This window comes from Salminus brasiliensis, chromosome 11, assembly GCF_030463535.1.
Source record: "Salminus brasiliensis chromosome 11, fSalBra1.hap2, whole genome shotgun sequence".
In the NCBI taxonomy this organism is placed as follows: Eukaryota; Metazoa; Chordata; class Actinopteri; order Characiformes; family Bryconidae; genus Salminus; species Salminus brasiliensis.
The window spans coordinates 29,447,540-29,463,622 of NC_132888.1; the positions used below are offsets into that span (position 1 = coordinate 29,447,540).

Genomic DNA, 16,083 nt, shown 5'->3' on the forward strand with positions numbered 1-16,083 from the left:
ACCCACAGTCTCCAATTTTCCACGAGATTGCTTTGCCAGCGCAGTGCTAAAAGTGGCTGCAGCTGTGCCACTTGCTTGTGCTCTGCTTGATCCATGTTGGGCTGCTATGCCCTGCTTGTATTTTGCATGATCGTTGGTATGCTGCTGTGTTCTGCTTGAACGAGATTTTACTGCTGTGCCACTTGCTTGTGTTCTGCTTGATTTGGTATTTCGCTGCTGTGTCCTACTTGTGTTTTTCATTAAAATTGTTACGCTGCTGTGTTCTGCTTGATCGATGTCAATTAACTGTTCTGTGTAATAATTATGCTGCTGTGTCTAAAAATCCAATTTCTCGAGATTGCCTTGCAAGCACAGTGCTAAAGGTGGCTGCAGCTGTGCCACTTGCTTGTGTTCAGTTTGATCCATGTTGGCCTGCTGTGTCCTGCTTGTGTTTTGCATGAAAATTACGCTGCTGTGTTCTGTATAAATTGTTGTGCTTGAGCGGTGTTAGTGTTGTTCATATTCATATATAAACCTAAACCTTTTCTTCATTATTACTTTTTCTTCATTTCATCTCTGGTCTCCATGTGCTAAGCTGCCCCCTGCTGTCTGCGGGTCCGAGTGCATTTGTGTTTGGCTGCTTTTGCCTACAATGTCCTGCTGCAACCATTTCTAAAACGTTTTTGCTGTGATTCCACCCCTCCCATCCTAACCCTTTTGTTTTTTTTTTCTCTCGTTTTCATGTGTTGAGATGCCCAGTTTCAACTGTTCCATCGACAGACCTCTCTCTCTCTCCACCACCCTCCTGCCCGCTGTCCGGTCCTGGGTCCTCGAATTGAGTCCTCCTCCCCTCACTGCATGGCTGTGCTTATGACCGTGTACCTGCATGGACTTCATTTCACTCCTGTTTTCATCTTTTTATGGCTTGACGGCACATTGACCATATTCCCTTATTTCCGTGTTTTATTGCTGTTTTGCTTTTCATTGTGCTATCCGGTGTCGACCAGAGGAGGATGGGTTCCCTTTTTGAGTCTTGGTTCCTCCTTTTTCCTTGCCACTGTTGCCACTGGCTTGCTCAAACGATCTCTGTAAAGCTGCTGTGTGACCACATTTGTTGTGAAAGCGCTGTATAAATAAAATTAATTTGAATTGAATCCTGTATTCTGTGTGAGTTATTCTCCTCTATGCTGGTTGTGTAGTGTTATGCTACCATATTCTGGTTGAAAGAGAACTGGTACTGTATTCTGTATTAAAATAATTATTCTAATGTCTTCTGAATGAAAGCGTTATGCTACTCTGTTGTGAATGAACAGTTTCAGGCTACTGTGTTCTGTAAGACATTACGCTACTCTATTCTGGTAGAACAGTGTTCTGTTACTGTGGTCTGTAGGAAAGTTCTGCTACTTTTTATACAGAATTCAGTAGCATAGCTCTGAATACGGGATACAACAGTGTTGCGCTTCACATTCAACACAGAGCTTGTAGCGCCCCCTATGGACTCTATAAGAGGGTTAGCGTAGCCCATTTTTCAGATAACATGATTCACCCCCCTGAAATGTAATCCTAAAAATACTGTAAATATCAGAAATCAGACATTTCATACCCCACTGTATCTAGGTTAAAGTACCTGAAGCAGAATTTCACACAGTTGAAAAGACCTAAAATAAAATTTTAATTTTCCCACATCCTGTAGTTTAAGTACCTGACCGAGAACGACAAAAGTTTCACCCCACACAGGAGAAATGACCTGAAATGAAATGCTGAATTCTCCACTTCATATGTCTGATAGAACTTGACAAATGCTTCACTCCATAGTTAGGAGCTTGAACTTCAGAGAAACACAGCTAATCAGAACAAAGCTCATTTACATATATCTTAAAGGCACTGTAATAAACAAAAACAGCCAGTTTTAATTGTAAGGGCTAAAGTGTGATTCACAAACACTAAGTAGGACTGAAGAGAAAAGAGGAAAAATGGAGTTTATGGTCCTTTAACATATTTGGACATTTAGGCCCAGCCCTAGGTGTGTCTTAATCTTCACACATCACTGCTATTACATTATCAAAAATGTTAAACAAAAAAATACATTTAAAATAATGACAGGATACAGGGTGGTAAAAGGTGCCTTGCATGCAAAGTTCAGTGGAGTCTCATCAAGTTCATGCACAGAGTGGATTCTGCTGCAGTTCTGTTTGTATATAGATCATGTAGCTGGTAGAGAACTGCTCAAGCACTGCTCCTGGATTTTCTCTTAAAGCAGTTCAAAACTATGCCTGACCATCAAGGTCTATACATGACCTTTTAAGAATAGTGGACACACTTCTTGATTCACTGAATAACTTCTTTGCTCAATACTTTTAAAATCTGCTGGAATTTGTCACTTTTTTAACATAAAGGTGCTCTTTATCAGCTGCTCAGGGTAAATGCTGTGCTAATGCTACTGTTCCTCTCCTTCTTTCCCATTAAGAATAGAGCGTCTATGGCGAGACGTTTAGCTGAGTGTAAATGAGCTGTACTATTGTACAATTTCAGAATGTTCATTTGTCCCCCGCCACTGTCTACCTTAAGACTAGATTACTGTAATGCACTTTTATCAGGTTGTTCCAGCAGGAACCTCAATAAACTTCGACTAGTTCAAAATGCTGCAGCCAGGGTCCTTACTAAAACTAGAACATTTGACCATATCAGTCCAGTTCTATCAGCACTGCACTGGCTCCCAGTTAAATTCTGTACTGATTACTAAATTCTTCTATTAACATACAAAGCCCTACATGGCCTCACTCCTGAGTACCTGCGAGATTTTAGTACATATTATGATCCATCAAGAATACTTAGATCTCAGGCTGCTGACTTCTTAGTAGTTCCCAAAATTCTGAAAACCTCAGTTGGTGGAAGAGCCTTTTCTTATAAAGCCCCCCAACTCTGGAAATAAATAAAGTATAACCTCGGTGATAGTCTTCTCTGCTCATGGCCAAATGTTGATCCTTTAGGTACTGATCTGTGGCCTCGACCAGACTCAAATATTCTCTCAGACTTCTTTGACAGTTACAAACAGGGCGGAAAGGTGTAGCGGGGTAGGAAACGCCATCCACTGCCAAATGTTAAGATTCTACGTCATAGTGATGAAAATGAAAAGGGTTGCGAGTGTAAGAACCGCTAAAGGCCTGGTTATGGACGAATCCCAACGCTATAAATTTAGGCACTTGTTTCAGAAACAAATGATCTTGACTGGATCCGCGGTGACCGGCGGGGACACTGGTCAGTGCAGCGGTCACGCGCTCCAGCGGATACTTGGTGTTTGAGCTCATCAGAGCGGAGGTGTGAGCGAGGTTCACGCCCGTTGACTTTTCTGACGTACAGCAGAGCCGACAGGATGCGTAGTTTATAGCCGGGTTTTGATCAGAAGACATCAAAACTAATTCGTATTTATCACGCAGCAGTTTAACTCTCACGTCCACGGAATTTAAAAATGTCTGTGTCTGTGTCCCAGCAGTTCAAAAACCCGGCTCCGTTCGCTGAGTTCTCTCCTCTATGACAGGCCCTGGTTCTCTCCAGTGGGGTCAGCGTCGTCCATATGTCCCGCAGTATCCCTTCTAAACATGCCGGTGGGAAATTGAGATGCAGGGTCTCCTCAGAATAATTCAGCAAACACTCCATGGCGGCTCGGTAGCCGTAGGTCGAACTGCTCTGGGAAATCAGTTTATCGCCCAGAGAAACTTCCACCTGGCTAAAAAGGCTCGCGATGGGGTAGTTGATCAAACCGACCTTGGCGTCGCGCGCTAAATCAGAACCGTCCGGATTCGTCATTTTGCAGGTCAGGTACAACAGCCAACGACTCAAATCCAGATGCTCGTCTCCCGAACCTGCTACGAAGAAATGTATGGGACCGGTGTCTGTGATGGATGTGATGGGTGGCGTTTCACATATTTGTAAGATTGGATGCTGGTTTGTGTGATAGGCAGAGTAAATAAGCCCAACTCTGATTTCAAACACTCGGTAGAAGCGGCGTGTATCAGAGACATGCTTGTTTTTGTTTTGTTGTTTTTTTCTTCTTCTTCTTCTTTTTAAAATTTATCGGGACTCAGTCAAACTCTTTTCCTCTTCTTTGCGGTTTTGGTCTTTGTTTCTTTCGCTTTTTCTTCAAAGAATGTCCAAAGGTCAGCGCCTCAGTCACTTTCTGCTTTGTAAGGAGATCCTCTGATTTTATGGGGGTCAGACACGCGTTGCCCCGGAGGGCGCATGTGCACGCGACTGAGCGCGGACAGACCTGTGCCCTCTTGACTGTCCGTAAATCTTCGACCCGCTTTCCGAAATATTCCTCTGAAAATGTTTGCCTTTGGTGAACGCCCTGCCTTCTTTGGAAATGTGAACCACGTCGTTCACTTTAAATGTAGATGCCAGATATTTTAACCACCAACCCGTTTACCTTATAAATGATGAACTTGAACTTGATTACGGCGCGACACCTCAACGGGTTTCATTCTGATAGATCTGTGAAACGTACGATTGTATGAATGCACCAGATCTTTCAACACATCTAAATACCTGTAAGTGTTTAACCTGTAAAATACCTAAACATACGACCCGTGAGAGTTGTGTTGAAACGCTCCACCACGAGGCCTTCAGTTCTCTAGCCGTAGTGAAATGTCTAATGTTATATCTTTTCAAAGGGTTTTAAAAAGATTTGTTTAAAAACTCCTTACCTTTGTCGGATTGTAGAGTGATGGGTCGTCTGCCTTCCAAAAATATTTTATAAGCCCTAGTCACGATTCCTGCCCATTTATTTTACCCAGGAGTTTTTAGAAAAAATGTCTATACACGTGAGAATATTTTTTTTCATCATTGTACTGAAAGATTGCTTAAATCCACCAAATCAATTCACCACTGAGCTTCCTTTTCCAAAACTAGAACCACGTTCCTTCTGAAATGAATTAGTCTGGGTTTATGTAAGGAATATGTGTCTAAACTCCCAAGAAAAACATCAGCCTCATTTTATTATTATATTATTGTTTATATTATTATTATTATTATTATTATTATTATTATTATTGAAGGAACCAGAGTACTTTAGACTACGGATAAAACCGCTCAAACTCCCCACCGTCCTAATAAAGTTCTTCTAAACGTTCGTTCGCTGCCATAACGTTTAGAAATAAAGCCCAAAACAAAACAAGCAAATTAACAAACCAAAAAAAACTCAAATGACAGACTGTGTGTGTATTTTTATACCTATATATATATATTTAAAGTCAAGGAAAAAACCCACCTCCAAAAGAACCCGTTCCTCCTCCACCCTTTTATCAACAACAAAAATTTGAATAAAAAGTTGTAGATTGTTTTTGTTTTTTTTTAAATTTGGATGCAATTTTTTATATTTTGTTTTTTTTTTGTTGAAAAATAAAAAAAGAAGTAAAACTGAATAAGTAAAAAAAAGTTGTTAAACATCATACGTAATACTACCTTGTATTAATAATATGAAACATGCTATATATGTTTAATCAGTGTAGTTAAATACATTTAAGGCAAAAACATGATAAATATGGATATGGAGTAATACTATGGGGATTTCTTTTGTCTACATCAGGATATATATGTATAACATGAAATACATGAAAATGAGAAGAGGAACATGTTTAATAAATGAAATGACAGCGTGCAGAAAAACAAAGCGGTAACAGTAGCAGCAGCATTTTTTTCACCAACCTCAGACTTCATTAGAATGTTATACAGGGATGCAGCAGCCTCTTTACACTGATCACTAAACTCCTCATTGTGAAAATAACGAATCAACGCCTCAAAGGGATTTTTGGAAAGATAGTCGGACGTAGATTAGTTGTGTAACACCTTATGATCCAGGTCCAGGTCGCTTCCTCGCCTCCACGGCTGCAGCTCGCTGTGTTTCCTTGCTTTTGTTTTTCCTTATCTGGCAACCCGGGGTGTGGCAGTAGGACTGGGGGTTGGGGGAGTGGGGCAATGGGCGGGATAGGAAGCTACAGCACAACCAGAGATCCGCTCCGTACCTGACCCCTCAAAGACCACCATACAGCTAGAAGCACTGCGGTCAAGAAACGCTGGAGCTGAAACCTGTGTGTTTCTTTAATATCTGGAGACAAATCCTGATCATTAGCTAGCTAACTACCATGTGTTCAGTGAAAGGTCAGCATTTTTATTAATGGGAACACAAATAACTAAAGAAAGAAATCCACAGTAAATAGAAAGTCATTTGCATGAAATCATACAGATATTTCATTATTTTTACTTAGAAAACAAAAGAAGAAGACTCTTGGAAGATTCTCAGGGGTAAGTGGAATAAAGTAATGGGAGGTGAAACAGTATAGCCATCAAATGTAATGTGATGAACCAACTTCATATGAATAATTGTGTCTTTTATAGTCGATTATAAGATATTTAAGATAAGATAAGATACTTTTATTGTCATTGCACAATGTACAACGAAATTGAGCAGCAATCCTTAAGGTGCTTAAGCATACAATAATTAACACGACTAAAAACAAAAATAGACACACAAATTTACACAGTGGATGATGAAAATATATACAATATAATTAACAGATTATTGCACAAGTCCTGAGTAGTTAAGAGATCAAAATAAATATGGAAAAGTGAAAGTGCGCATGGCTGGTGAAAGTGCGGCTATCAGTGTTGTTGTTGTTTTGTTTTTGTTTTTGTTTTAGTTTTTTTTACTTTTCAGTTTTCAGTTCCTTGGTAGTGCTCTGTGAATGTGTGTGTGTTTTGCTGTGTTCAGTTCCCGTACAGCGCTGGGGTAAAAACTGTTTTTCAGTCTGTTTGTCCTGGATGTGATGGACCTGAAGCGTTTTCCAGAAGGCAGCTGTTGGAACAGATGATGTCCAGGGTGGGAGGAGTCCTTCAGGATGTTGGCTGCCCTGCTGAGGCAGCAGGAGCTGAACAGGTCCTCCAGACTGGGCAGTGGACAGCTGGTGATCTTCTGGGCTGAGTTGATCACTCTCTCTAGTGCTCTCCTTCCTGCTGCTGAGCAGCTGACGTACCATATTGAGATGCAGTAGGTCAACACACTCTCAATGGCACAGCGGTAGTAGGACACCAGCAGCTTCTCATGGAGGTTATTTTTCCTGAGAATTCTCAGGAAATAGAGTCTCTGCTGTGCCTTCCTGACCGCAGGTGTGGTGTTGGTGTTCCAGGAGAGATCTTCAGAGATGTGCGTACCCAGAAATCTGAAGGAAGGCACTCTTTCCACACAGTCCCCATTTATGAAGAGTGGTGTGGGATCGATGCGTCTCCTCCGTAAGTCTATAACCAGTTCCTTTGTTTTAGAGGAGTTCAAGTTGTTCTCTGCACACCACTCAGCCAGTCCCTGGACTTCATCCCTGTAGGCGGTCTCGTCTCCACCAGATATGAGTCCCACCACGGTCGTGTCGTCCGCAAACTTGATGATTGTGTTGCTGGAGTGGGTGGGGGTGCAGTCGTGGGTGTAGAGTGCGTAGAGAAGAGGACTCAGCACGCAACCTTGTGGAACTCCAGTGTTGAGTGTTACCCTAGAGGAGTGACGGCGGCCCAATCTAACAGACTGGGTGCGGCCTGTTAAAAAGTCCTTAATCCAGATGCAGGTGGGTTGGGAAAGTCCAAGGTCTGTGAGTTTGGTCACCAGTCTGCTGGGGATGACCGTGTTAAAGGCAGAGCTAAAGTCTATGAACAGCATCCTCACATGACTCCCCTGGTGATCCAGGTGTGTGAGTGCTGTGTGAAGGGCAGTGGCGATGGCATCCTCAGTGGACCTTAAAGGCAACCTGATGTGTGTCAAAGCTGAGTGGGAGACTGATGTGGGGGGCTCTGATGTGCTGTAGAACCAGTCTCTCAAAGCACTTCATTTATGACTGTTCTAGGTTTTTACTCTGCACTACTGCCTTCATCACTACACTTTATTGCAACATCATAATGAAGCTTTTGTGTATTTTCTGCTTTTGTCTTACAGTGTATGATGAGGTTGATGCCGTCCATCCTGTGATGAAACAGGGCTGCAAGTTTACCTCTAAAGGACTCCCAGGTCATCTTCAAGAGATGCTCAGCAAAAGTGTAAGCACACCATTTTCATCTCCACCAGCAGACCTACAGAAGACTCTTAAATTCAGTGATGCTCTCAGAGGGAGAATTATGTATTCCCTTGATGATGTTGGTGTGACGGGCCGTCTGCATACTGAAGTGATTCCATTGTTTTGGAAAGTCACGTATATAAAAAACATAGACACTGTGTGGGTTCTGAGTGGTAAAATGTTGCTTGTGATTTCTGATGGGTGTTTTTCTTTTTAATAAGGCTGATATTCTCTTATATAAGTGAAACCTACATTACGTACATTTTGCCATGTCAGGATGAAATATGATTCTTTTAGCTGGTTTAATAAAACCTTTTTACTTAGTTTCATTGTCTTGTTTGCTGTTAATGCCATATTGTAATGGTATGGAGTGCAATTTCTTTCAATTTAATCTCCATAAACATTGTTAATTTTTTTTCTGTTTCTGTTGCTCTTTCAGTTAATGCTAAAGTTCAATATGTTTTTTTTTATATTAAAATATGAAATAATAAGATAAAGCTAGTTTATTGTTGTGAAAATTGGCAGTAGTTTAGGGTTCTGATGGACTTTAGTTTAGGACACTCTCCCTCTCTATGGAGTTCACTTTTATAAAGCAAAAACACACAACAACGACTTCTGCACTCGAGAGTCTAATACAGTGTCTTTAATATTCAGCCTCCGATCACTCACTATTAAGGACACACAAGCCGTTCACTCGAATAGAAGAGTGCACTTCTATATAGTGAGAAGGAATCCCTTTGGAATTGACCTCATGGATGGAGCTTGGATGTCACCATGTGGTCAAACTGATAAACTACAAGAGTTATAAATAGATGCACATATTGACAAAATCTGAATAAATGTAATACATTAAAAATCTGTTTTAACAGCTTTTAATCTGTTGAGGCTTTTTAACAAAACTACCTGTAAATAAAGTAATCTTTACTGACAAAAATAGCAGAATCTTCTGCAATTTAACAAAAAGACTTTAGTTATGCTGATATATCTCTGCCAAATACATCAAATACTGTCAATAATGCATCTAAAAATTAAGAACTGCTAGAAAATATGTCTTATGTTATAATATCTTATGAGACGGTATAAATGATATTTGAACAGATTTGAACTTTGACTTTATTGATGCATTTGATTCATTTAAAGACTGAATTCTTCAATAAGTGAAATTCATGTTTCTACAAACTGTGTAAAACCAAAGAGTCAAAAGTTATTACCTGTGATTTATTCTTACATTTCTAATATTTAAATCAAGCATAAATGACCCATCCCCACATTCCCCAATACACACATAAAGGTATTACAGTCCAGCTGTGCAACATGTTGGGTGCAGATTCCTACCAGAGCCCCACAGATAGGAAATGATGACCCACCAGTTACAGCAGACATATGACTCTCCCATCATAAAGCTATGAACTGCAGATGTTTGCGGTTCCGGTGGACAGGTCGTACGCTCGCGCACCTGCTGTTTGTTTGCTCTCTTATTACTTGAAAAATGACTTGTTACTCCTAGTCCTCAGTTGATATCCCTTCATCTTTGCTTTTGCTTATTTGCTTCTTATTTCTCTTAGCTGGTTGGTATTGTAATCTTTGTGCCAACTGCGACCTCTTACTTCACGTCACGTCTTACCATCTGTCGATTGTGCTTCTGTGTGTTTGTTTGCCTCAAGGAACATGGCGACCACAGAGGAATGTGCTCTTCGGACGCTCAGCAAGGAGCTTGCTCTGCTGGACCAGAAGATCCAGTGGCTTTTGGAGAAGCAGGCCGAGGAAAATAGTAATTTACCAGTATCACTCTCATATAGCTTATCAGATAAACCCTGCAGTATTGAGACTGTGTCTGTCCCTTATATGGTCCGCAATTGTAGACGTTCAAAAATCAATTTTAACAACCTGATTAGAATCAACGTTAGCGCTTCGTGATTTCCGAGTACTAGCAACTCCCACATTAAGTTTGGGCTGTTAAACATACGTTCTCTAGCATGTAAAGTAGTCATTGTCAATGAAATTATTACTGTAAACCCCCTCAGTTCACTGTGTCTTTGTGAAATGTGGGTTAAACCTAATGAATTATTGCTCTGAATGAATCGACTCCCCCAGGCTTTAACTACTGCAGTTATCCACTAAGGTCCGGTCGTGGCGGCGGCGTAGCCTCAATCTATGATTCAGTTCTAGGCCTAATCCAAAACTCAGGTTATGAAGCTAAATCGCTTGAAGTGCTTAGTCTTAAAGTGGGAGGCTTTTCTCCGGCTTCTAGAAAGCAGCACTGTGTTCTGCTTATTACAGTCTATCGTCCTCCTGGACCGTATACAGATTTTCTTAGTGAAATTGCTGACTTCTTTTCAGAAGTAGCTGTCTCTACTGATGAGGCTTTGATTGTTGGAGATTTCAATATTCACTTTAAAAAAAGACTCAGGACCCCCTTAGAACTGGGTTTAAAATGAATCTTGATGCTTTGGGATTTATTTAAAATGTTATAGGTCCAACTCATAGATATAGGTCCAACCATACACTAGACCTAGTTCTGACCCTGGGTATTGAAACAGAACATTTAGTAAGCACTTCTCAGCCTGACTCCATTTCTGACCATTACCTAATCATGTAGTCTTAAACCAGGATATCCGCCTGCCGCCTCGCTTTATGAGCAAAAACATACCATAACAATGTCTACAGCTAGTGTATTTATTAATATCCTTCCAGATTTAACCATCTCCAGCCCATCTCATCATATAGATCTTGAGCATGAAACAGATGATCTGCTGTCTGTGCTCCGCTCTAATCTTGACAATGTTGTGCCAATTAAGATCAAACTAATTATGGAGAAAAAGCTAGCGCCTTGGTATAATGACCATACACATACTCTCTATGGCTTGAATGGCATCATAGTCATGCAGAATGCAAAATAGCCTTAATTAAAGTGAATGTCTCTGAAGCTTTGGAGAAGAGGTAACTATAGTTTATTACTAAACATGACACAGAGAAAATAGTAGCTGCAGTCCACACCTATGCTGACAGTGTGTAATTCTTTATCATATTGTCTTCAGAATAGGAGAGTCCAAGACAACGAAAACCTGAACATGAATGAACATGAGATCAGTGACCTCAAGAAGTTGTGATTATTGTTTTGAGTAGTAATGTAGAAGTAAATGTACTTGTAGTATGATTCCTAGTATTTACTCATCTCACATTTGACAGTTTTGATTGTGGAACAGATTATCAGGGAGAAAATGGAAAGGTGATGACAGCCCAGATGAGGAATATCTTCCTGGTCTTTGTAAACAGTTTGTTAGAATTTGATTCTTACAGCTGCTGCTTCATGACTGGCGGGGGAAGACCCAGACTGAGGTCGCTTCGCCCTGATGACCCCAGAAGGTTTGGCCTGCTTCTACCCGTCCCGGCACCAACCATAGAGGAACTCAGGCAAACCCAGGCTTGATCGTATGCTCCACAGCTATAAACTATCCTTTCTTTTCTACATCACACTGTGCTGAAGAACTAGCCCACAAAACAATAACTACATTTTTTGTTTAATAACTTCAGTTCTTCTCCACAGTGCAGCGTTCCAGACAGACTAATGAGCAGCAGTTCCCACTGGAGGAAGAGCTGCACATCTCTCAAGTCCCTTTAAAGTCCATTTTACATATTTTTCTGTATTATATTTATTCATATCTGTTGCTATACCTTGTTTTGCATTATTTTTACAATAAGGTCGTTGCACTGATTGGAGTTTGTATACTGATCTGAGCATTTCTGGTTTTATTAATGATTATTAATGATTAATGAAATTTTCACTTTTCAATACTGTAAATCATGTTCATCATAACCATTTTAAACAATATGATTACCATTTTGTTACGTACTTACCCTTATAAACCCTTATTACTCTGTAAATAGATAATGTATAAAACTGTTTAATAAAGTTGTTCATTTTCATCTTGTCTTTTTCATCAACTCATAAGTCATACTTTGTTACAACAGCATTGTTCATTAATAATTAGACTTTATTTTAACAACAAACAACAATGTTAGAAGTGTAAATCAGGGTAAAGACAGTCTGAAATAAACTGATGTGTAACAGTAACTACATGAAATGGAGGGAGCTGGTGATGAATGAAAGCTGAAGAGCTGGAAGCCCTGATGATCTTCCTGCGTCCAGAAGGTTTGTGTGGTGAAGCTCCAGTGAGGGCCCTTCATAACTGAGGTCTACAGCAGCTACTACTCGGAGAAAAGTGTGTATATTATCTGTTAAACTGAGCAGTATGTTGTCAGGATGTGTAAATGAGTAACTCCAGCTCCAGAGTGGATTTTAGGAGCAGTGGGCTTTTGTGTTCAGGAGAAGGAGCTTGGCTCTGGATAAAGCCGGCAGCGCTGCATCCAGCTCGCTAACAGTTGACAGAGTTCTATAAAATCCTCATGAGCTGGTTTATAATGAACAGACAATAAAAACAGATCAAGCGAGTATATTTACTGATCATCTTACAGAATATGACTCCTCGTCGCTTGTCATTGTAAAAGTTATTGAACTCGTCTCGCGCTCGTTCCTGCAGGTTCAGTGTCCTCAACCTGGCAACCCGCTCCAGCTGCGGGTCTGGGGTTGAGGGGGCGGGGCAGACCCCTCTCTCCAGTGTTTGGAAACTGGACTGCGGTAGACATTTTAAACAATTGCTGTCATTTAGTCCTTATTGTTCCTTTTAATGTTTTATTAGAGGACATTTCACATCTTCTCCAGTTAAAACCCTCGAATACGGAGGTTTGTCAAGGACTTTTATCTCTTTTGTCGGTTTGGAAACAACACCTGATGTTCAAATATTTCTCTTAAAATGAAAGTCAACCAAATTCACTGATTTTATACATTTATATTTTATTTAAGTACATATTTCAGTTTATATTCAGCTCCTTGTGCTCGGGTCTACAGCGGGACCGGGGAACTGATGCGCGTTGGCACGTGATTTGTTTCAGTGACGTAACGAAGCTTCGCTTCCAGCGATCACGTGATTTCCGGTATTTTGAGCGAGACTCTGAACCGCTGTTCGAGACGTGAGTCGACTCAGAGCGTCGAGCGACCGACTCTCCTTTATAGTCTTTACTCTCAGCTCTGTCTTACTGATCTTAGGGAGCAGAGAGCTCGAGGATTACAGCAGCTGGCTGTGTTACTGTACAGTCCTCTGTCTCGCTGACCGTCTGTGTTTCTGTCTGTTTACTGTGGAGGAACATGGAGACCGCGGAGGAACGAGCTCTCCAGACGCTCACCTTGGAGCTCGTCCAGCTGGACCGGCAGTCCGAGTTCCACCGACGGAAGACGAGGCCAGAGGCAGCCCGCGACGTCTCCAACGCGGCGGTCTCAGTTCCAGCGCTACCGGAGCGGAAGACCCCGAGGATCGTCACATCCACTCCCGCACCGGAGAGGGTCTGGGGGCGTCGGCGTGGTCGAAAAAGTCGAGGGCTCCTCCACCACCACAGCTCTTCGCCTTCTCCTTCACCTGCTCCGGCTCCGAGTACAGCTCCTCAGGGCGGTGCTCTCATTGCTGGAGACTCTACTGTAAAACTCCTCAGAGTATCGGAGCCCAAAGAGCAGCGCCACGGTCTCCTGTTCTCCAGGTGTTCGTGTTCTGGACGTCGGCAGGCGGCTTCCCTCAGCGGCAGCGTCGCGGCTTCTGGCCCTTCCCAGTCCCACCAGTCAGGTTAGTTTAAGAGGATTTCCTCGATTTTATCAGCATTAATTCTGTGATTTCTCTGCTTGTATTAAAAGTAATATATCAGTGTCACTCATAGTGTTTCAGACAAACCTGCAGTATGGAGACTGTGTCTGTGTCCCCGCATGATTTATAATCGTAACGTCAGAAAATCGTCTTTATCAACTTTATTAGAATTGATCCAGATTCATTCAGCTTTCCGAGTACAAGCAGCTCCTGTATTGAATCTGGGCTGTTAAATATACGATCTCTAGCCCCTAAAGAAATCACGGTCAGTGAAGTTCTGACTGATCAGCTCCTTAGTTCACGATGTCTCTGTGAAACTTGATCAAAACCTAGTGAATACAGAGCTCTGAATCAAGGCCTAGGAGTGGTTTTCACATTGGTGGGGGACATAGAATCAGCCCCTCTGGAAGTTTGTGGAGGCTTTTAGCGTTCATGATGGACTTCTGACCTCAATGTCATGTTATATAGAGCCTTTATGTACAGATACTGTAGCAACACACTCGTAAAGGAGCCAGTCTGTTCCTGAGACAATAAATACACTCCTGTGATCATGATAACCAACAGCATCACAGCTAGCTTACTGTACTTCATGATGAACATCTAACCCTGTGTTCAGGGGTTTGTTGTAGACCCAGTGATCATCTAGCTTCTGTGTAAAGTTATTTTCATCTGGATAATCAGGTAACATGTTACAGGTTCTTCCAGACTGTTTGAGAGCATACAGTGACTTATTTCAGCATACAGCAGACCTTTTCACCTGTATTTTCCTCTGGTTGCTCCATATACATCTCACAATTAATTAAAGCATTGAAGTAGGATGTTGTAGCGTCAACCTGGTGGAGCTGAAGGTCATCTGCATCAACTCAAACTGTGATTTTGTTGAACACCTCTTTGAAGATCTGTGGTACATTACAGACCCTGTAACAGTAGTCAGTATTGGTCAGTATCTGGTCTTTAATATCTGACACACGGTCAGCTGAATACTGAGTCCTGTCTCTCTTTGAATAGTGTGTCTGTCTTTAGCATCAGTTTGAGACTCTTGAACCTCTTCAGGAATCTGATCACCACAGTTAGCTGTTTTCAAGGGGCTACACATCTCTCTCCATGAAAATAATCATCTGCTATTGACTGGTCAGTCTGGGTTTGGTGTTCAGTAACACACTCTGTAAGAAATTTCACCAGTCTGTGTTTATGGACTTTCTCTGTGTCTGGATAGTAGACTAGGTATGATGGACTGTTCTTACCCTACAAAGATTCCCTTTAACACTTTGAGTCTAGGTTAGGCTTTCTCCCTGTCAGCATGTTGTATGGAGGTGGTTTCAAACTGCTGTTTAAGCTCCTGTTGTGAAGAGTTCTTTAGGTAAATTGCTGTGTAAAATGGTTAGTGTGTAACCCATCAGTTGATTCGAGCCTCACTTGCTCTCACACTGTACATGGCATTCCACAGCACAACACTTACCTGTTTACATCCCAAACACAAAGCTCTTAACTAACTCCAGCTTCAGCTTAGTTGCAGGTATTGTCATAACATCTGCCACCATATCTGCTGTGGGACAGGGTTCAGTTATTTTACACTTATGAAGCGCTGATCTAATGAAGTGGTGTCTAATGTGGACGTGTCTTCATCTTTGTCACCATACAGGGTTCATGGAAATAGCAATTGCGTCTTGGTTGTCTTCAGGTATTATCAGAGATGTATCTTGGTGATCACTGTTCACGGCATTTAGTAGCTGTGTGAGGTACAAGCTTTCCTAAGTTGGAACAGCGAGTGCCATATATATTCTCCTTCACATGTAGACCGAGCAGAGTTAGAGGACCGTCTTTAGTGCTGGAGTCTGTTGTGCTTCGCTTGTCTTCTGTATTTGAAGCCAAATCTGCATCACTGTGTGCCTCAAGCTTCAGTTCCTCTCCTCTCTTCTGGTAACACAGTCCATGATCAGTTGAAGGCTATAAGTACCTCCTTTCATGCTTGACTGCAGTCCAGTGTTCTTGTCTGAGCCAAATGAACAGCGACAATTTACTGACGGTCCAACTTGGATCAGGTCTTGTACACGTTGTAACGGTTACGGCTTTGCAAGTCGTCTTGAAATAAAAAATTAAAAAATGCAGAGAGAACCATCCACTAAGTGTTATTTTGTTTACTGCACCACAAACCCACTGAAAACACAACAAAACATACAAACATCCACCAGTTCTTTTAATGGTTCTTTCATACTTTGTCTATTGGAATAATCCAAAAACAGGAGTTAGATAGCTCTCACTGAGGTGTTTACACTTCAGATGTTCTAATGACCTAATACCCCCCCTCCCTTTTGTCTCTT

General features: G+C 41.5%; 1 protein-coding gene across 1 annotated transcript in view; it reads right to left on the reverse strand.

Annotated features, from left to right (window-relative positions):
- The window catches only part of LOC140565093 (uncharacterized), a 475,962-nt gene that overhangs the window by 21,068 nt on the left and 438,811 nt on the right, over positions 1-16,083 (reverse strand). The window contains exon 6 of the mRNA XM_072690905.1: positions 7,186-7,514. Coding sequence (XP_072547006.1) covers positions 7,186-7,514 — 329 coding nt within the window. The remainder of the gene's footprint in view (positions 1-7,185; positions 7,515-16,083) is intronic.